The 22308-nt window shown below is 37.1% G+C and overlaps 1 protein-coding gene across 1 annotated transcript in view; it reads right to left on the bottom strand.

The window, feature by feature from the left end:
* The window catches only part of SPAG6 (sperm associated antigen 6), a 62749-nt gene extending 40541 nt beyond the window's left edge, over positions 1 to 22208 (bottom strand). Inside the window, exons 1-3 of the mRNA XM_010859911.1 lie at positions 22117 to 22208; positions 10193 to 10359; positions 6793 to 6976 (exon numbers count right to left, since the gene is read on the bottom strand). Of these exons, the coding sequence (XP_010858213.1) occupies positions 6793 to 6976; positions 10193 to 10359; positions 22117 to 22171 (406 nt within the window). The 5' untranslated portion in view covers positions 22172 to 22208. The remainder of the gene's footprint in view (positions 1 to 6792; positions 6977 to 10192; positions 10360 to 22116) is intronic.
* Positions 22209 to 22308: the final 100 nt, after the last annotated feature.

The following is a 22308-nucleotide window of genomic DNA, read 5'->3' as shown; positions in this document are numbered from 1 at the left end:
ATGGTATTTGTCTTTCTTTTTCTAACTTACTTCACTTAATAATCTCTAGGTCCATCCATGTTATTGCAAATGGCATTTCATTCATTTTGATGGCTGAGTCGTATTCCATACATGTACTACATCTTCTTTATCAATTCATCTGTCAATGGACATTTGCTTCCGTGTCTTGGCTATTGTGAATAATGCTGCTCTGAATGTAGGGGTACATGAATCATTCTGAATTAGAGTTCTGTCTGGATATACGTCCAGGAAGGGAACTGCGGGATCATTCAGCAACTCTATTTTTAGCTTTCTGAGGAACCTCCATGCTGTTTCCCATAGTGGCTGTACCAACTTACATTCACACCAACAGTATAGGAGGGTTCCCTCTTCTCCATACCCTCTCAAGCATTTTGTTATTTGTGACTTTTTGATAATCGCCATTCTGACTCATGTGAGGTAGTACCTCATTGTCATTTTGACTTGCATTTCTCTAAAAATTAGTGATATTGAGCATCTTTTTTTATGTGCCTATTAGACATTTGTATTTCTTCTTCGGAGAAATAAGACATTGAGGTCTTCTGCCCATGTTTTGATTGGTTGTTTTTGTTGTTGTTGAGTTATAGTTGTACATGAGCTGTTTGTTTTGGAAATTAAGCCCTTGTGAGTCACATTGTTTGCAAATATTTTCTTCCATTCTATAAGCTGTCTTTTCATTTGGTCTGTGGTTTCCTTTGCTGTGCGAAAGCTTGTAAGTTTGATTAGGTCCCATTTGTTTGTTTTTGCTTTTATTTCTATTGCCTCGGGAGATTGAGTGAAGAAAACATTGGTGCAATTTATATCAGAGCATGTTTGCCTATGATCTCTTCTAGGAGTTTCATGGTGTCATGTCTTAATGTTTGTCTTTAAGCCATTTTGAGTTTATTTTTGTGTATGCTGAGAGGGTATATTCTAACTTCACTGATTTATATGTGGCTGTCCAACTTTCCTAACACCACTTGCTGAAGAGACTTTTTCTCATTGTATATTCTTGCCTCCTTTGTCAAAGATTAATTGATTGTAGGTGTGTGTGTTTATCACTATCAATGTCACTTTTTCCTTTTATATCTATGCCCAACAGAGTTCAGAGGTTATCTGGATATAACAAAGTTTGTAAAAACAAAGTAAAGATTCCCCTTTCTACCACAGTACAAAAACATAACTCACAATTTGTCTTTCACTTGAGCCAAAGTAAAATCACCCAATATATTATTCATATTAAGATAATATTGTACCTTTTTGTTCCATATTTGGTCAGCTCTTTGGATGACCTCTATGCTCACTGTATCAATTCTTCCATCTTAGATCATAAAGTCTTAGAGGTGAGATGTTAGCCAACTTATTTGACCTTGTACAGTAACAAAAGACATGGTAACGTACACATAAATGCCTCAAACACTTTTTGATAATTACAATGATGATGATGATGGAGATAAAGAAACTGCTTGCTAGCTTTATATATAAAGTTGTAGTTCTCAGTGACTTGGGGATCTGAGATTACAGAATTATATTTTATTGTTCCAAATTCTGAATTCCAAAAAAATGCAAAGAAAGCTTAGAAGATTTTATTAATCAAAAGTCTGTACTTTAAAAATCACAAGAAATAAAAATACACACATTTTTTTACCAGCATACAAACTAACCCTAAAAAAGACTAACAAATTAGATAACCACTGAGTAAAAGTTACAATTAAAAATGTTATTTTAGGGCTTCCCTGTTGGCTCAGTGGTGAAGAATCCACTTGCCAAAGCAGGAGACACGAGTTCAATCACTGGTACAGGAAGATCCCACATGCTGCCAAGCAACTAAGCTTGTGCATCACAACTACTGAGCCTGTGCTCTGGAGTCTAGGAGCTGCAACTGCTGAAGCTTGTGCTCCACAACAAGAGAAACCACCACAATGAAACACCCACACACTGCAGCTAGAGAATACTTCTGCTCTCCACAACTAGGGGAAAGCCGTGCTACAATAAAGACCCAGCATAGCCAAAAATGAAGTAAATAATAAATAAATAATTTTTTAAAATGTTACGTTAACACATTTGGTGCCTATGTCCAAAGAACATAGAAGAGACATTTATTTTCACTTTCATCTTTTTTTACCAACACCTAAATAAGGAGAAAAGTATTGGTAGAAATAAATGTTAGGATCAAAATTGGTATAATATATAATACATATAATCTCATATACATCATTTTCCTCTAAGCTTATGTGTTCCTCAACCCCTCTAAGATAAAATAAGTTATAAAAAGATGGCACAGAAACCAACTTATTATCTACAGGTATCACTGAAGTCTTTAAGGCTTTTAACACAGAATTACCATCCTCTTGTCCCCTGCTCCCCCTCCTTCCTTACTCTAAGACCTACAGTACAGAATTCCTAATTATCTCAGATATTTGTCACTAACATGTAGATTTTTTTAAATTAATTACTGCAACCTAAGCCTGTTCCACACAATGTAGACTACTGGTATTTATATATGGGTGGCTTGAGTGGCACAAGAAGAATATATGCAAAAATTCTGATTTTTAGAATTATTTTTTCTTTTTATCGTTTCATCGTACTAAATGACACAGAAAAGAATCAGGCTAGCCAGCTCTGTCTGGATTCCTCCCTTACATTATCTACTTGGTGAACAAGACACAGTCTACTCGCTGTTTCTGTGGAATCCTAATCAGCTGAGCCCGCTAAGCACTGCTCATCTGGGGCTGCAGCCATCCCCTCTCCTGACCACTACCAAGCAGGGAGGGACGTCTCTCTTTTGATTTAGGTCCTAAGGAGATAAATCAGGTCCCTGGGAGACAGCATAGTCACACATGTGGAACCAGTCATCGGGAATTAAGAACAGAAGTATCTGGCGAGACTTGCAGATACTGCAAGGAGCTTAAGAAGAAGAGTGATGAGCTTTCATACACTTGCCTTTCTCACATTATAAAAAGGAAGAATCTCTGAAGGCTTCTGAGTAATGGCCAAACAGCTCTGCCATAAACTGCCGTCTGACCAGAATAAATCCTTTAACCTCTCTATTTCAGTTTCCTCATCTGTAATAGGGTGATTGTGTTAATAATTAAAATGTTTTAGGACACTTAATCCAACCTATTCCACTTTGCCAGGACTGAGAACTTGCTAAGGTTTACTGAGAGACAGCAAAGGTTTATAGGAAACAAAGTTTACAAGAGACAGTGTTTTTAGCTAAAGCTCCTAAACAAACACTTAAAATTTATTTCTTTTTAGGCCAAACATGGAACAGCATTCCTCCAAAACACCTACATGGCTTTTTCTTCCTCAGGCTGCCACCAGGCCACTGCCCCCACCTCAGTCCCCTAGTGCTGTGACGGCTGCCACACACTCCACCCAGGTCTCCACGGAGCTTCTGTGTCACCCACAGGTGCAAGGCTAGAGCCAGGCTGCCAGGCAGAGTGGGGAGGGAGGGAAGGCCTGGGCCCTTCCGGTGGGAGCACTAAGGCAGCAGAGCCCACCGTTCCTCTGGCCTCACCCCTTGTAGTTCCAAAAACAAGACTAGTGCTTGAAAATAATGAGACTGGACACTAGTTAGGTAAATATGCAGCCAGAATAATTCTGCTGAGGGGGAGACTGTAGCACGATAGAGGAGGACCGACAATCAGTCTGAGCCTTTCTTAAGGAACCCAAAACAGAAAGAGGTAGTTTATTTATCTTCAAAGAGGTGTGTATTATCAAGTGTGTTCAGTAACTGGTGACTCTATCATGGAAATTTACTGAGACAATTTGCTCAGAGTTGCAAATCGTCTCATTAAATTTCCATGATAGAGTCTACGACCACCATTTCTGATGGTTAGCCTCCAATTTCCTCTGGTTATCTGTACAATGCCTTAAAATCTATATGTACAAGTAGCTTCTAGAAATTGTATTTTTCAAATAAGGAAACATCAGATGATGCCCACTGACTTTCCTCTTCTAGTAATTGTGTGTTTACTTTATTTTTGTTTCCTACACGCAAAACGTTTTCCTTCTATTGCCCTTAAAGGTCATTTCTTTTGTATCTCCTCTAAGGTTTATATTTCTTAAACTACCTAATCAAACAATTTACCACTAGTTCCCAGAAGAAAACGCTGAATGAATCCCTTCCATCTCAATATATTCCATTTTTAGGAGATCATCAAGAAAGAAATCAGGTCATTTGAAGGTAAATCTTCTCTTTTCACTGATATTCAGGATGTGAATTATGACTTACTGCTTACCAGATAACAATTCCCTTTCCTTGTGAGAAATCTATTCAGTAATCCCTTCTGGGAGCTTCTGGGTCCCAAGCCCCTAATGACTGTGAAATATTGAAATTACACTGGGAATTCCATGTGGGAGCCAGATTATAGCAAGAAATTGGAACGGAATCCCTTAGACAGAGCCTGTTTATAAACTATAATCATTTACCCTCAGATTCAACAAAAGGGAGATATGGAAAGGTTATCTATGGGCACCCGCCTGACAGAGTATCTGCACAGTTGTCCTCAAAGTTCTTTCGTATCACCCTTTAAAATACTCATGTTACGATCTATAAAGTCCTCTGACATTAAAAAAAAAAAAAAAAGACTAAATATACTCATGTAGTTTCCCCATGATAACCAGCTTCTAATTTAAAACACTGCCTTAGTTTTCTCAATCAACATGTATTAAGCAATAGTCCTAAGGTGAACCTACTTGGAAAACCAAAATTCAGATATTAAGGAAATAATTTTATTGTACCAATTCTGAATCATTCTAAGCATGACAAATAGTTTTCTCTCTTGATTTATTTTTACATCATTTTATTGTCTCCAGTAGTGTCATCATTTAAAAACCAAATTAAACATAACTATGGGACAGCCACTTCCTGTTTCTGTTTCGAATTTCTTCTTCAATACTCTTTCAAGAAGTACGCAGTCAAACTGTATGGTACGGGGTTGACATATGGCTTTGGAGTCAGACAGATTTAGATTCCAATTTTGGCTCAACCATTAACGTAACTTCAGGCATCGTCTACATTCCACTCTCTTCCTCTGTTTAACAGGGAGAGTAATACCTGCCCTAAGTGTATCTGCAGCCAAAATGAGATAATATCCTGATGCATACTGCACAGAGCCAGGCACATAGTAATTACTCAATAAACAGTAGTCATTATTTTATATATGCATGCACATTGAAAAATCTAGAAAATGAATTTAAAATATTCATTCTATAACCCTAGTAACACAAACATGTACTCACTTGTAATTTATATCCACATAAGATTTTATTTTTATATCATTATGGCTCAGCTGGTAAAGAATCTGTCTGCAAGGCAGGAGACCTGGCTTTGATTCCTGGGGTGGGAAGATCCTCTGGAGAAGGGAAAGGCTAGTCACTCCAGTATCCTGGCCTGGAGAATTCCATGGACTGTGCAGACACGACTGAGTGACTTTCATACGTACACATAATTGTAATATATAATTTTCTAATTTTTCACATTATAATCACTTTTTCATGTTATCATGCAGGATTCATAACTGTTGAATGAGATTCCATTAAGTAAACTTCTATAATTTAACCCCTAAATTTCTACCAAATATTTGAGGGGTTTTGATGTTACAAATAACACTACAATAACATTTGCATAAATGCAGCTTCTTCATTCTGTGGGATTCTATCCTTAGGATGAATTCTCAAAGTAGGCTTTCTACAGTAACCATAAACTCTTTTATGGCTTAGATTTGCATGATATGAATTTACATTTACAAATTCATACAATTTCTAGTGCCTTTGTCAATAGAAACATCATTGTGCCCTCTCAAATCTTCAGTTTTAATAATATTAAATGTATTGAATATTTACCATGTACTGGCCTATCTCATCAATCTCACAACAAATGTGGAAGTAGTACAACCTTTCTTACAGATGAGGAAGTTAAGTTTCAGACAGTTTAAAAGCTATGTCCAAGGTCACACAGCAACTAAAGACTGGAACTTGGACTCAAACTCAGATTCTAGCTAAGGCCACAGTGCTCTTAACCACTTGGTTTTTTTTCTGCTTTACTTTCACTGACGTTTTATTATGCAGTTCTTTGACTACTAGCAAAGTTTTCATTTTAACATGTTTAAAACTGTTATTCTCTTTTTGTGTTATTTGCATATTATTTAGCAACTTCTGTAAAGTGGTGGGGGCAATTTTGTTCACTGTGTACTTTTTAGCAATCAAGTGTATCGGCACAACCTTCACACAAGAGGCCCAGGTCCCTTCTTGATGGCCTCACTGAGCTCAGTTTGTAAGAAAAGGTGCTCCTTCTCTTTCTCCTTCTTCCTGCCAATCTTGGGCTGAATACAAATATATTCTAGAAAGCTACCATGCCCACATCTTTTCAACATTATTCACTCATAAAACATGGCTCTTGGCTACCCTGGAACACCCTACCATAAGTGAGAGTTAAGACCCAATGTCCCCTGGGGAGTAACAAACTCTAATAATTTTGTAACAGAACCAATTTACTAACGTCTTTGAATCAATCAATATCTCATTCTCCCCATGTCCCCCTTCTTCCCACTCTGTCTTCAAATGTCTCTTTTGCTAACTAAGATAAAGACTGACATGTATAGGCTTTTGTTTTTTTTTTTTTTTTATGAATTTGTGATCCAAACAATTTGGCCTTCATTCAAAACTTATCTCCCATAATGTATAGATACAACATTAAGACCTCTTATCTATGGTTTACTAGTAAGCAAAACCAGGTTTACCTAATTAATGTAAACTTTAATAATCCTATTTTATAATAAGGGCCATTACCTGCATTATGTCTTGCAATATAGCCAAGTGCCCAGGCTGCAGCCTCTTTGACTCCAGGATCAAAATCTTCCAAGCAAATCACCAGTGTGTCCAGCGCTCCACAATCAACTATTGCCTGAGCTAGCTGGGGAGAATGTTTACCAACCGCTCGTAACACAAAGGCAGCTGCTTTCTTGTAAAAACGCTACAAGCATAAAGAGATAAAACTCAGTATGAATCAAGCTAAAAGTTAAAATAGACCAAAACAAACATAAAAAAATGACACTGATATTTAAAAAAAAAAAGCTCAGCAGTTTTTAAATACAAAAGATGAAAAACATCCTGCAAAATCATTTTGAGTTTTTGAGGCTTCCCCATTGCTTTTGTTCATTAACTGAACTGAAATGGTGTACATCTTTAACTTCATTTCAAATGTTTTACTCTGAAACATGCATTTGGAAACTGCATAAAATAAAATGTAAGCATTGTATTTCCTACAGATTCATAAAATAATGGGAGTTTATGTTTGTGCATTACAGTGAAAGGTACTGTTTGTCCTGTGGGAACTCCTAGATTGTTAGCACGTGCAACCAAACTGTCACCTGACAAACTCATTTCCTTTACTTGCCCTCAGTCTCTAAGCGTGACCTCAACTAACCTTTCTGGTGTCCCGTGTTATCCTGAAATAACAGCTATGCTCTGAGGTGCACTTAGCAATCATCAGATAAAGTTTCTATTTCTTCACAGTGTATACAAAAAAAGCAACTAAGGTGACTACAGCAACTGTTCTGAAAGCATTCTATTTACATAGGCTAAAATATTAAAAATCAATAAAAAATTATGTGAGAGAAAATACAAAAGGTGTATTTTAACAGAATATATTTTAAAAATTAGGATATGTTGAAAAGATAAGGAATCTACTGTTAGTAACAATGTTTTGATTTGATATATTTCTTTAGTTTCTTAAATGTCAACATAGACATTAAAATATTTGTTACAAAGTCTAATTTTACAAGTCCATAACCAAATATCTACTAAATCATTACAAAAATTAGAAGAGTTTTAAAGTAGCTTTCCATAGATTATTTTCTCATGATTGTGGAAAAATAATAGTGATACATTTCTTGTCATTACCATAAGCTGATTTGAATGTATATTGCAGAATTTTCAAATTCACACTTTACTGAGCACCATTTAGCATTAACTAACAGTGCCTAGAATTCATACTCTCACTCCCTCTTCCTCTTAACTTCTGCTTCTCCAAATCCATAACTCTCTTCTCTCCTGGAATGCCTCACCAAAAGAACTGCCAGAAAAGAAAAGGGAAGAGAAAGAAGAAAGGATGGAAGGAAGGAACGAAAGTAAACCTGGAGGGAAAAGGAAGGAAAAACCAAACCAGAGGACTTTGTACGCATAGAGAAGAGATTAAATCTCACATGAGAAATGGGTTAAAGGCCTGGAAGGGGAAGGAGACAGAAGCCTGTGAAGATGCTTCCCAGTCTCACTTTCTCCTCACGTGTGCCCTGTTGCTTTAACTAATGGGCACTCATTCACACTTAGAAAACCTCAGAGAACCTTCTATGTGAGATATCAAACACAGACCTTGCCCTCAGAGAAGCAGCTAAGAGTCCAAGCATTTGATGATAGAAAGAATGCCTACAAGAAAAATACAATTTCTTTAACTCCTCCTAGAGATAAAAGTCATTAGCAAATGACTCTCCAATCTTTAAAAAAAAAAAAAAAAGGCACATTTTAAAGCAATTAGAATTTTATTTCGTTAAAAAAATTTGGCCACTTTAAAGTGTACAATTCAGTGACATTTAGTGCATTCACAATGTTGTGCAACCATACCTATCCAGTTCCAGAATATTTTCATTCCTCCAACAAGAAATCCTCTACATTAAGTAGCCACTTCTCACTCCCCTCTTCCCCCAGCTCCTGGTAATCATTAATCTGTGTCCATCTCTGTGGATATGCATTTTCTGGATACTTCATATAAATAAATGGAATCATACAATATGTAGCCTTGTCTGGCTTCTTCCTCTTAATATAACTTTTTCAAGGTTCATCCATGTTGTAGAATGTACCAGTACTTCATCCCTTTTTAGAACTGATAATACTCCATTGTATGGATATATAACATTTACTTTATCTAGTCATTCTTTTGGCTATTGCAAATAATGCTGCTATGAACGTTTGCATTCAAGTTTTGCTTGAACACCTGTTTTCAATTCCTTTGGAAATATAACCAGGAGAACTGCTGGGTCATATAGTAATTATGTTTAACTTACTAAGGAACTGCCAAATTGTTTTCCATAGCAGCTGTGCCACTGTACACAACTTCTCCACATCTTCAATAACACTTGCTATTTTCCTTTTTTTTCTTTCTTTTATTTGTTATGGCCATCCTGGTAGGTAGAATGGCTGGCTCTTCACAGTTTTGATTTTCATCTCCTAATGACTAATGCCATTGAGTATTTTTTCATCTTAGCTCTTAGTACATTTTCTTTGGATAAATGTCTGTGAGTCTTTTGCCCATGTTTTAATTTAATTGTTTGTCCTCTGGTTATACATGTGTAAGAAAGATAATTTAATCTTAAAGACATGTCAAGAAAGATACATCCCTAGGTTATGATAAATCAGCAGGATGGAACAAACAGGCAAAGACCCTACCTAGAGGAAGATCCTTAACTATTGTTAGGAACAGAAAGGGAATCAGACAGGATGGGAGAAAAAATGGAAGCACTCTTAGATGACCTTTAAAAGGCTTGACATGCTTGCATGCTTGGCAAAAAACGCTTTGTCAAACCTTCTCTTACATGCATTCTCCTTGCTTTCAAATGCTTCTCTTCCTCCTTGCTTCCAAGCTCTCTCTTCCACTGCCCATTAACTAGATTCAGACAGTAAAGAACCTGCCTGCAACCCAGGACACCTGGGTTCGATCCCTGGGTGGGGAAGATCCTCTAGAGGAGGAAATGGCAACCCACTCCAGTATTCTTGCCTGGAGAATCCCATGGACAGAGAAGCCTGGCAGGCTACAGTCCACGAGGTCACGAAGAGTCGGACTGAGCGAATAACACAACACTACTGTATGTAACTCATTTGCCCAGGGTGCCATACATCTTTCGAAGACTGATCCTATAACTTGAATAAGACCGTATATAGAAGTACTGCTGTGTGTATAATTCCATTAAAAACTTTAATATGTTTTCTCCTATACTAACAGTAATGCAGAAAAGCTATCTATTAGCCCCAAAGTAAAACACCCTCAAGGTATTATTATGTGTAGTTCAAAGAACCGAAGGTTGTATTAATATCCTAATAATTCTATGCCTACACACTTGCAATTGTACCCAAACTATCAATTTTTTAAAAATCCAAAACAAAAAATCATGTAACTTTGGTTTTAAAAAATTCTTACATTCTGTTCTGCCAATGAATAAACAAGCTGTGGAAGAATATCACCCTTCACGACTGCTTCTGCCAGGTCATCATTATAATTAGCCAGTCTCCCCAGAGCCAAAGCAGCAGTCTGTTGAATTGTTGGGACTACATCCAGAAGAAGAGGCCTCAGCAAAGCCATTACGCCTAAGTTACAAGAAATAAGAAATCAGCAAATTTTAAATTAAAAAGCAAACATACCATTCAGCATATATGCAGATAGGAAAATGCGAAGGGAAATATCATTAAAAACAAGCAAACAAAAACCATCCACTAAAACCTAATACGATATGAAGCAGCAGCCAACTGGACAAGGTATAGAATAATATAACCTGCAATTATCAAAGCAGCAGCCTAGCATGGAACTAAGAACGGCTTTGGAGAACCAGAGTTTAAATCCCTGATTTGGCAAACTCTAGCTGTGTGACGTCACGAGGAATGCAGAGAAAGACTATAAAGCACACAGTAGAAAGCCTTCCTAGCAGGGTTATGGGGGTGGGGAGTGGAGGGGAAGAAGCTGTGTTCCTCCCCGCTCAACCCCACGTGCCCCACCCCACCCCCTGCCCCCCACAACAGCCTTTGCAAACCCTATCTCTTTCAGGGCTCAGTTCAGTTCTTTCCTCTCAAGTCTTCTGGTGTTTTTTTCCTCTGATTCCAACCAACTTAGAGTCTATTACAGAAATTTTATGAGGATCTATTTCAAGGCCAGGTGAGCTAGAAGGGCCATTCGACTAGGGCTTCCCATTCATAAAGGGCTGTAAATTCAGATTTCTGACACTGTCTCCGAATAAATAAATTCTTTAAGATAAGGAAGTATGTCACATTACTAGCTCTCATTAATATTCATTCTAGGGTTGAATACATAGTAGGAATACCATCATCACAGCACAATAATAAAAATAGCTTATATATTATTTTGTGTTAAGAACTTATTTTCTATATCAATTCACTGAATTCTCATAACAAACCTATGAAGTAGGTCCTATTATCATGTCTATTTTACAGATGTGGAAATGAAGGCTGAGAAAAATTAGGGAAATCACACAGCTAAAATGCAGAAGCAAGGTTAGAAATTCAGACATTCTTTATTCATACTTACTAAATACGTAAAACTGGATGGAAATAATATGGAAAATTGAGGAGGTGGGGTAAATTATTTCATTTAGATCATTTTATTCAATATTCCAACTCTATATTAACTCTGCTGTGCTGTGTGCTCAGTTGTGTCCAACTCTTTGTGACCCCATGGACTGTAGACCTCCAGGTTCCTTGGTCCATGGAATTTTCCAGCCAAGAATACCAGAGTGGGTTGCCATTTCCTACTCCAGGCGATCTTCTTTAGAATGGGCAGGCAAATTCTTTACCACTGTGCCATCTTGCAGACAACCCCTTAATAGAGGTGTTTTAGTCTAATACTACGAAAAAAGGTGATAACGGAGTTCAAACTAGAACAAAGGGCCCCTTGACTTTTAAACTTCATTTACAGTGGGCTGTTCAACTTGCACGTTATTACATCTTTTGTTAAAAAATATTACTCTGACCTATAAAAGCAGATACATATTACCAGTATTCTTTTGTAATGTTATATCCAGAAACACGTGAAATAGAAATAAAAGGAAAACACAACAACATTTAGAATTAGACCAAAATAAGATAAACAGTACTATCAAATAACATAAACAGAGAATAAGGATGCTTATCACAGAAACATTTAATGATGTGACCTCTGGCTTTTCTCGGTTCCCAGTTTTCTTCAGTGATCCTTTTTCTGTCTAATTTGATTTGGTTAGATCGTTTTACAGAAGGCCACTGCTGCGAGTTTGCATCCTGACTGGGCTGGTTAACTTTGCAGGCACACAGCCCGCCTTCTCAGGCCTAGGCCACAGCTCATGTTAAACAATTCAGCATGTCCATGTGCATAAGTGTTTCTTATATTATTCTCTACACTTTTTACAGAGATAATTTCTGAAGTATTTCACAACAAACAGTTCAATGTGCAAAATAAGGTATTAGAATGACTACCAAATGTGAACATGATTCCTTCTAGAAAGCTGGATCTAAAACCAACCATTTGTTGATCTCTTCTTTGTGGTTGCTTATTACTTGATTCAAGTTTTTTAACAGTGGTAAAATATACATAACATTTTAAGCATTTTCTGGTGTATAATTCAGTGGCATGAAACACATTTATAATGGTGTGTAATCATCACCAGTATCTAGGAACCGTTAAACCACTTTCCACTACACTGACGCTACATCATTTTAAACTCCCACCAGCAAAGTACAAGGGTTTAAATTTCTCCCCATCCTCACCAATGGTTGCATTTTATTTTTTTTAGAATAATCCATCCTAGTAGGTATGAAGTGGTATCTTCCCAATCCGGGGGTTGAACCAGAATTCATCTATCTGAGTTTATACTTCTTATGCTTCCCAGGTAGCTCAGCTGGAAAAGTATCCGTCTGCAATTGCATGAGACCCTGGTTCAACCCCCGGATTGGGGAGATCCCCTGGAGGAGGGCATGGCAACCCACTCCCATATTCTTGCCTGGAAAACCCCCATGGACAGAGAAGCCTGGCGGGCTACAGTCCATGGGGATCACAAAGAGTTGTACATGGCTGAGTGACTAAGCACAATAAGCACAATTACATTATTATTTATTATTAGTTACTATATTTAGCTAGTATACCACAAGTCTCCCAGTGTTGGATATCTTCAGTTTGCCGTTTTAGCAATAAGATGTTCTACCCCAAAAAATGTATTTCACTTGTCCACATACTCAAAGGAATTTTGCTGCTTTATATATTTTCTCCTCCCTTTTTCTACTTCATTTGGCCCAGCAAAAATCAGGTCAATAAAATGACATGATTCCTTTTGTTTCTATTCTTATATTCAATATCAAAGTTAGGCTTTCATGCAGATGCTCTGTCATATGCCCTTGTTCAGACAATGAGAATTTTGAAAAATTTGTAAAAGCTAAAGTTTCCATTTAAAATATCTGAATGAGGTCATTTTTACTAAAGAAAGTATTGCCCGAATTTCTAGTCCTTGAATTGCCTCTTAGCGCTTCATAGTCTTCAATCCCCAGGAACATGTTTTTATCTCCTACACAGGCTAAGCATACTTTGTTATTCTAATTTCAGGTTTGTCCTAAAAATACAGATAATGCTGCAAGAGGAACTGAGGAAAGAAGGAAGGGAGGGAGGGAGTGAGGGGAGGAGGAAAGAGAGGAGCATATATAACATAAAAAAGAAATTTCCTTACCTGTCTGTCCATTAGGAATCCATGGTGATTGATCCTTGGTGAGCGAATGCATGAAAATATAGAGTCCATAGGTTATAGCAGTCTGAATAACTGCTATAATATCTAATAAGACAACGTCCTCAGTGAGCAGCTAATGAACTCACCGGGGTCTCCACTGAAGGAACCAACAAGTACTACCTAATATTATATCTAATAGTAAAAGTAATTTATATATTATACTCTGATATCTATAAGACAATTTTGTCTTCCCTATATAAATTCATTAAATGGTGTAAAAATGTTTATGAAATTTAACCTATAGGCTAAATCTTTACAATCTTCCCCATCCCCAACTTTATAGCTTTAAGTTTCTTTTCTGTGTTTCTTGTTCCAGTGCCATACTGGAGACACTGCTTCTATTAATAATACTTACATTGTTATCTAGTTTTACAAAAATAAAAACCCCATGAATCCTGCCCACAATTATTCATTCAAAAAACAGATCAAGGCTTACCAAGTGGCAAGAAATAGGGACCTCACAGATGAGTAAAGGCAGCTCATGCTCTCAAAAAAGTATTGGAAGAAATTATAGAATAGCCTCAACCAACCTTTCCCTTAATTCCTTTTAATACAACATAGGCCTATCACTTGAATTTTGCAGGCCAATTGGATATATAAGCCAGGGGGAAAAAGGTCAAATGTTTCTAAAGACAAAAGAAATAACTCAGTCTCATATTACATGCGTATAATTTCTATACATATTACTTCAATTTCAGGTGCTTTATAAAGATATTTAACAGCTCAACTTTGTTTTATTGAAAGCAAGTCTCTGCAAACCAGGCCTTTGGGTTCACTGAAGTCACAGTAAAGATTTCTGGCTGCCTTGGTGACTTATCTTCTTTTTTTTTTCTTTTTTAAGTTGTAGTAAAATATACCTAAATTTTAACCACTTTAAGTGCACAATTCAGTGGCATTAAGTACAGCTGTAATGTTGTGCCACAATCACCACTATCATTTCCAGAACCTATTCATCCTTCCTAACAGACACTGTATACCAATTAAATCATAACTCCCCATATCCGCCACTCAGCCTGTGGTAGTTTCTACTCTATTTTCTGTATCCATGATTTTGCCTATTATAGATACTTCATATAAATGGAATCATACAATATTGTCCTTTTTTGTCTGGCTTCTTTCACTTAGCAAAATGTTTTTAAGGTTTGTCCATATTGTAGCATATATCACAATTTCATTACTTTTTAAGATTGAATAATAGTGGTAAAGAAATCTGCCTAGCAAAAAACAAAAAAACAGGAGAAAAAAAAAATCTGCCTGCCTCCTTATCAACGCAGGTTTGATCTCTGGATCAGGAAGATCCCCTGGAGAAGGAAATGGCAACCCACTTCAGTATTATTGCCTTGGAAATCCCATGGATAGAAGGAGCCTGGTGGACTACAGTCCATGGGGTTGTAAAAGAGTAGGAAACAACTTAGTGACTAAACAACAACAATATTCCATTGTGTGTACATGCATTTTGTTTGTCTATTCATGTGTTAATGAACACTTGGGTTGTTTCCACTTTCGGGTTTGTGAATAATGCTGCTGTAAACATTGATGTTCAGGTATCCCTTTGAGTCCCTGCTTTCAATTCTTCTGAGCGAATAATGAGTCTGTTGTTTTCTCTTTTACATATATACCTACTACACCCATCTGCCTGGAGAAGACTGGAATGTTGGAATGAGGCTAGTACAGAGAAAAGAGAAGACACTGCTAAAAGGACTGCCTGCTCCCAGAGGTTTCATTGGAAATATCTGAAAAGGAAACTTTTGAAAGGCAATCAGTTCAAAAATCTATCTTCACATGTATACCTGCGGCTGATTCTTGTCAATGTATGGCAAAAACCACCACAATATTGTAATTAAAATAAATTAATTAATTTTTAAAAATCTATCTTCAGATGAAATTTTTGGTTTTACTCATACTCTGCCTACATTGTTTTGAGATAGTTCACTCTAAAAGATATGGATACAAAGATAATAATTAACAGCGATGGAATGGAGAGGGGGGCTGGGTGTTTTGTTTTTTTAAATCAGAAATATAGTTTAGGTAATAGTTTCTACAACTGAACTCTGGGCATAAAACTTGAGTTTTATGGCAGCAAAAGTAAAAAGAGAACCATTCTGTGAAATAAAAGGAAGCAGGAACAATTTTTTTCCTGAAATCATAGGCCTAGCTTGAAACATAATATTTAGATAAATAGTAAAAGATTGATTGAATAAAAGAGTATAACTTGGGGACTTCCCTGGTGGTCTAGTCTGTCAAGATTTCACTGTCCACTGCAGGTCATGGAGGTTCGATCCCTGGCTTGGAAGCTAAGATCCCACCCGCCTCGGGGCCAAAAAACATAAAACAGAAACAACATTGTAATAAATTCAATAAAGACTTTAAAAATGGTCCATATCAAAAAAATCTTTTAAAATAATACAATTTTATATTTTAAAAATAACAGCAAAATGCACAATGTCTTCAATGATAGATTTTAAAAGTCATGGGAAAGTCTAAGCAGCTATTTTTAAACAAGCCCTCAAAAAAAAAGAGGGAATATTATTAGACTAAATCTACAAAGACAGTTCCATGGAAAGCTAATATAATCTAGCATTTGTACACAATTAAATAGTGATTCTAAATCGACAGTGAGATAGAACTTAGACTATATAGAAAAGTGAACAGAGATCATTTCCTTTGGAGACACAGGCACACATACTCAAGCATAAATACCACTAGTTTTCACCTAGATTTTTAACAGAACTTGATTAAAAACTAAATTCTAAGTTGAGCCGCCCTTATTAGTCTGGGGTGTCTGGCAAAACCAATATTTCACTTTGAAAATTAGGTAAGTCTGACTTGTGTTCAGATAGGCCAACTACAAAGCAAGGACAATTTTTTTCTCAAGGTACGGCCCTGGATTTCTTCTAGGACCAGTACATCTACTTAACAGAAATCCCAAAGTTCTGCTCCCCGTGAACGTGGAAGAAAAGTCCTTCACACAAAGTATGACTAAATAAAGAACAAAAGAAAGTGCTAAGTATTCGCTCACATCAATCAACCAACAAATATCAAGGGCCTCCTTCTTCACCGAGCTTTACTTCACATGTTCTCAAAAAGTCCAGGAGGGCAGGCGGTCAGTCAGAGGGCAGCTGGCCTCTCTGGGCGAGGTCTCCCAGCTGCTCTTCTTGACGATAGCGGGTGTCAGTCCAACGACTCTCTCAAGTACTCTCTCTTGGTTCTCAACTTCCAGGGGATTAGACACTTTCTCTGGGTAATTTGAAAGAGCCTCTGGTTTGAAAAGGCTTTCCTTAGAAGTTAAGAGGAAGCCAAAAGGTCTTCTAGAACTCCGAGGCCAGTTTAAATGCTAAATACAACTTCCATTTCCTCAAATCTCCGGGTATTTATCAATTAAAGTTAGTCTTTGGCATGTGGGCCTCCACTCAAGGTCCCACAGTGGTCCTCGAGGAGACCTCAAAAGCCATTACACACAATTACTGGACAGTCACTGGTACCCAAAGGCCTGAACAGATGACGTATTTTAAAAGTTAACCCTGAGTGGAAATTCCCCGGCGGCCCTCCACACAGTCACTGCTGACGACCGGGATTCAGTCCCTGGTCTGGGAATTAAGATCCCACAAGCCACGTGGCTCAGCCAAAAAAAAACACTGAGGTTTATTCGAAACTCCTAGAACATCTATGAATGGTTTCCTGATACCTCAGGTAACACAGGAAGAGCACAAAGTCAGCTAACAATACAGAAACAGGTCCTAGTCCCAGTTCAGCAACTAACTCACTTAGAGATGATGGCAATTATCCAGCCTTCTTTGAGATTTAACCACAGTGAAGACGATACCTACTCTATTCACCTGAGCTGTTATAAGAATCTAATCTAAGAGATATGAAAACACTTAGAAAAATAATTACTCCTTCCTTCATCCTCTTTAAACATGTTGAATATCTGCTCTATGCTAAGCATTATGTTAAGCACAGAACTTACAGTTAGTAGAGAAAGGGGAAATTAAACTATTACAATTGTGATAAGGACTATGAAAGAGAAATGCTACAATCAGGGAAACTTAAGAGACAACTCACTGGAAGGGCTCGAGGAAGATCTCCCTGAGGAATCAACATCTAAAAACAGCTATAAAGAATGAGTAGGAATTAACTGGGCAAAAAAGTGTAGGAAAAGTCTGAAGAGCAAAGGCCTTGAAAAAACATTCAAATGCAAAGTGTTTTTAGAAAACACTGAAATAACTTTTCAAAGCCATTTAATCTGTGACATTAAAATTTAACCCACACAATTTGCCATTTCAAGAACCTACTCTTTCAGGTTCATGTACCGCTTGGATTTTTTTTTTTTTTTAATCATCCAGCTTTTCTTAGGAAAACAGTGAAATCCTAGTCCTGGTTGTAGTATTTTCTACTTATGTACCAATGCTTAGATATCAAAACAGGAAATGTCCACACAGGAACAATGATTTGGGACACACAATAAAACTCTGAAAAATCTTGTTTATAGGACATACTAGGTGCATACAAGTTCAGAATTTTTATAGTTTCCTGGAATATTTTCCACTTACGTATATGTAAAAAGAAAAAAGAAAAAACCTCTATCACTATCCTTAAAAAAAAAAACTCTATCCTTAAAAAAAGAAAAACACTCCCCGTCACTAAAAAAAAGGTGCTGTAATTATCATACATTCAGAACTATAAGACTCCTTTTATATTGGAAAAACATCAAATTTAAAGAGCATAACTCATTAAGTTTTTTGAAGTTGCTTTACTAATTATTTTTTTGGTTCTAAAATCCTTTAGAAAAGTAGTTTTTGTAGGAGAATCATGCTTCATGTACCTCCCAGGATGTGTTTTCAATACATCATAAATGCTTGCTACAGGCTTTTCCTTCTCATAGAAACCGAAGTGCTAGATCATTAATCTGAAGATTTTCACCCCGTGCCAAACACATGTAATTTAAAAGCATTTTATGTCAACATGCATTATTTATTTTCTTGAATTATGAACCAAATAAATTGCCTCAATTTGTAAATTCACTTCATACAGGTGCATATTTAAAGTGTTAGGCAAACTTCTCTATTCCTACTCTTTTGAAAATATGCATAACTTTTGATTTGCCATGTTTACCTTCTGGGTATAGGTTATAAGCAAAATATTACAAAGTATTATTTTAAACTTTACCCCTACTTTTCTTATATAAATAGCTGTTTCAGAAAAAGTTTATTTAATGTAGCTAAGCAGTTTAAAAATCAAGTTCTTGGGGCTTTTATTAGCTTATTCTAAAAGACCTTCTAAACAACCAAAGAGTGGCCTGGCACTCCAGTATACCATAAAACATCTTTCTTATATTTTATAATTAAACAACCCCTTCCAAATGCTGAAATTCTACAATTGGTACAAGTTACTATGTATTATCTCTAGCACTGCAGTCAAGTGTTACTAATTATTCAAAGAGGGGAAGTATTCAAATTCATTTTTAAATACCTGCAAGATTTAATGGCTCAGACATATAGGGTTTGAAGGTGCATAATGAGATTTTATAACAAACTTTTGATTACAGTTTCAATTTCCGTGCTTGTGATGGGTCTGTTAAGGTTTTCTATTTCTTCCTTTTTATGTTTTTTAATGTTTTCATGTATGTTCTTTTGATTTAGAAAGAACAAAATCTCAATGAGGAAAAAAATCCAGGTTATAGACACACTGTACACAGTTTTTCTAGTGAGTCAAACCTATTTTTGTCTAAATACTCTGAAGAAGATATCTTGCAACACTGTTTTAAAATTACTTTGGACATAATTAATAGAGCAAATTCTCTCACTGACACATCAAAAATACAATGAAAAAGATCAGAGTTTTTTAAATGAAATAAAACTTCATCGATAATTTTCACCTTTAAGGTTCCTTTCATAGTCAATGGATTTAAAAATTCTTAACAAGTGAACTACTAATTTATCATGATGTCTATATGGAAACTTTTTTTCCCATTATTTTGGACCCATGATACATGTTTATTTAAACAGTTTATTAAGGGAGAAAAGTGAGAAAACAAAACTCTCCCAGATATAAAGACAGTATATCAAAGTCAGGAACAAAATGTACTAGTATCTTATGTTACCAAAATGAATTCACTTGACTGGAAAAAAATTGATCAAAATATGTAATTTATGTACACATACTGTGGCTCATTCAGACGCATCTTAAATCCATAGTGATTTTTGAAAAGGAAACCACTTAAATGTTTAATTGACTAATAAAAGCAGTTTTCATAACAAAGCTTACAGGGTTTTTTAATATTCAAAGGATAAATCTATTGGAATATCCAATATCTGTCTCTATTTAAAGTTATTAAAGGGGTGCTTAAGTTGAATTTACATAACATGAAGTATGTTAAAATAAGTTTCTCAGGGGAAAGAAAAATCTTACCATTCCATCCTAGACATCCTAGTCACTCCTAGAAATACTGTTTAGCCAACTGTCTGGAGATCTCAAGGTCCAGTCAAGTTGACATAAAATTAACCATCTCAGGCTCTCACCAAGTAGAGATAATTTCAAACTGTTAAGCTATATTACTTTTGTATTCCATTCTTTTCTAAGTCAGACCGTAAGTGAAATAGGTGGCTATTTAAGAATGTCATATCTAAGTCACTTATACTTCGATGATGACTTAGCCTGTTTGTATTGATTAAATTCCATTATATAGTCTATAGTGTATACTTATGGGAAGAGATAATCTGTCACTCTTACATTAAACATGATATTCAGTAGTTATCTATACAATCTATATTTCAGCTATCAAATTTCTAAAATAATGTCATTTTCCCTTTTTAAGAAATCACATTTTTGTTTAGCTGTATACATACTGTCCAAAAAATCAAATATTCATAAATAGCAAGAGTAGGACTGGAAGGAAAAAAATCCCTCAAAAAAGTGCATTCAAAAAATGTAACATGCTCTAATAAAGTTAACATAGTCAGTGTAGATGAAACACTGTATGTCCAGCACTGTGCTGGATACTTTGAGAATATACGTGCATGCACACAAGCACACATATACACATGCAGAAGAAAGGAAATGAATCCATGTGAAACAACTGTAGAACAAAAGCTTATCAGCTTTGGGAAAATTTCAAATGGAGAAGGGATGAGTGGTTGCCCAAAGTTAGGGAAAAGAGGGAGGTAGGTGTGATTATAAAAAGGCATGACAAGAGATTCTGTGGTGATAATCTCTGACTATAATGGTGATGGATACACACAGTATAAAATTATATAGACCTAAACACACACATACACACACTAGTACAAGGAAAACTAGGGAAAATTAAACAACAACAACAACAACAACAACAAACCTGATGGATTGTTATCAATGTCAATATCCTGGATCACACTACAGTTTTGAGGCACCTGAGTTCTCTGTATTATTTCTTACCACTGCATGTGAATGTACACTTACCTCAAAATTAATAGCTTTTTTAAGTGGTTATAAAATACACTTTCCCTATTCTAACTACACTCCTTCCCACCCCCCAATAAAAGCATGCAATGAGTAAGCACAGAATCCCTCCCAGTGGCAAGAGAAATTTCCACCTAGCATAGTACTAATTCCCCTCAAAGAAACCCAGAGTAAACAGTGTGTCTAAAATTCTTGCCCTGGAAATATGTTAATTCTCTTCTAATTCCATGTTAATTTAAATGAGTTTTAAAGATCATAACCCATAAATTGAAAGTTTCTCATGACACAGCAGCAATAAAATGCTACCTTCAGGTGGTGGTGGAATCATCCTTAATCAGACACAGAGGATTGAGAGAGAGAGAGAGAAGGGACCACCATTATGTGAAAAGGTAAGGAGAACTTCACACACACATAACACACGCATTCTTCCTCTGCCTATAGAATCTACATAAGTTCGGATCAAGACGTGGAATAAGAGCACCACTAGAGATTTCTCAAAGCTAGGTCTCTGCCTACTTGGAATCTCTTGGAAAAATATTCAAGCCTATCTTTGCTCTTTCACCAACATAAAGCGAGAAATAACGTTATCAACCGCTCTGGAATTCCTTTGGTGTGAGAAAGTCAAGTCTAAGGTGATCAAACGCAGGGCATCCGGAAGAATGGGGCTGATTAGGGTAGGTTCACGTTCACATAAAATGACTTCCAGGCAATTCGTACGGTCTTGACTTTCAATCTGATACTTTCCTAGTTGCGACAAAGATGGAAATAGGAATGCCTGGCCCCTCTCATATCCATCTGGAAACTTGACCCGCGAAGAGCCGCGAAAGAGACCGAACACTTGTACCGCCTCCGCGGTGGATTGAGGGAACTTAGGGACGCCATCCTCCGTCCCCACCCCGCAGCTCCCTGACAGCCCAGCCAGCAGGGGAGCGGGGAGACGGGGACTTGAGACGAAGCCAGGGGACACTGGGCGAAGGGCCTGGGGATATGCGGCGAGGGGCGAGGCTGAGAGGAGGACCTGGGGGCAACCAGGAATGAAGATGTGGGGAGAGGACAGGGCTGCAAGGGAGGCAGGACCCGGTTGACGCGCGACGGGCGAGGCGAGGCCAGGGGTGCGCAGCGACGCGGGTGCAGGCTGAGGGCTCACCCGCGTTCTGCAGCGTCTCGATGTTCTGGGGTCTGGTCGCCAGTTCCGCCACCATCTGGACGAACTGGGTCCGGGCTTTCTGGTACTGCTCGAACACTGCGGGGAGAGACACAAGCTGGAGAGCGCCTCGCGCGGCCCGCGGGTTCCGCCGTCCTTCCTCCCCCGTCGGGGCGACCGGGCCTACCTTGCAGC

The sequence above is a fragment of the Bison bison genome, unplaced genomic scaffold (genome assembly GCF_000754665.1).
Source record: "Bison bison bison isolate TAMUID 2011002044 unplaced genomic scaffold, Bison_UMD1.0 scf7180017864461, whole genome shotgun sequence".
Classification (NCBI taxonomy): Eukaryota; Metazoa; Chordata; class Mammalia; order Artiodactyla; family Bovidae; genus Bison; species Bison bison.
Note: the sequence above shows the minus strand (reverse complement) of the source record. Positions and strands in the feature narration are given on the sequence as shown.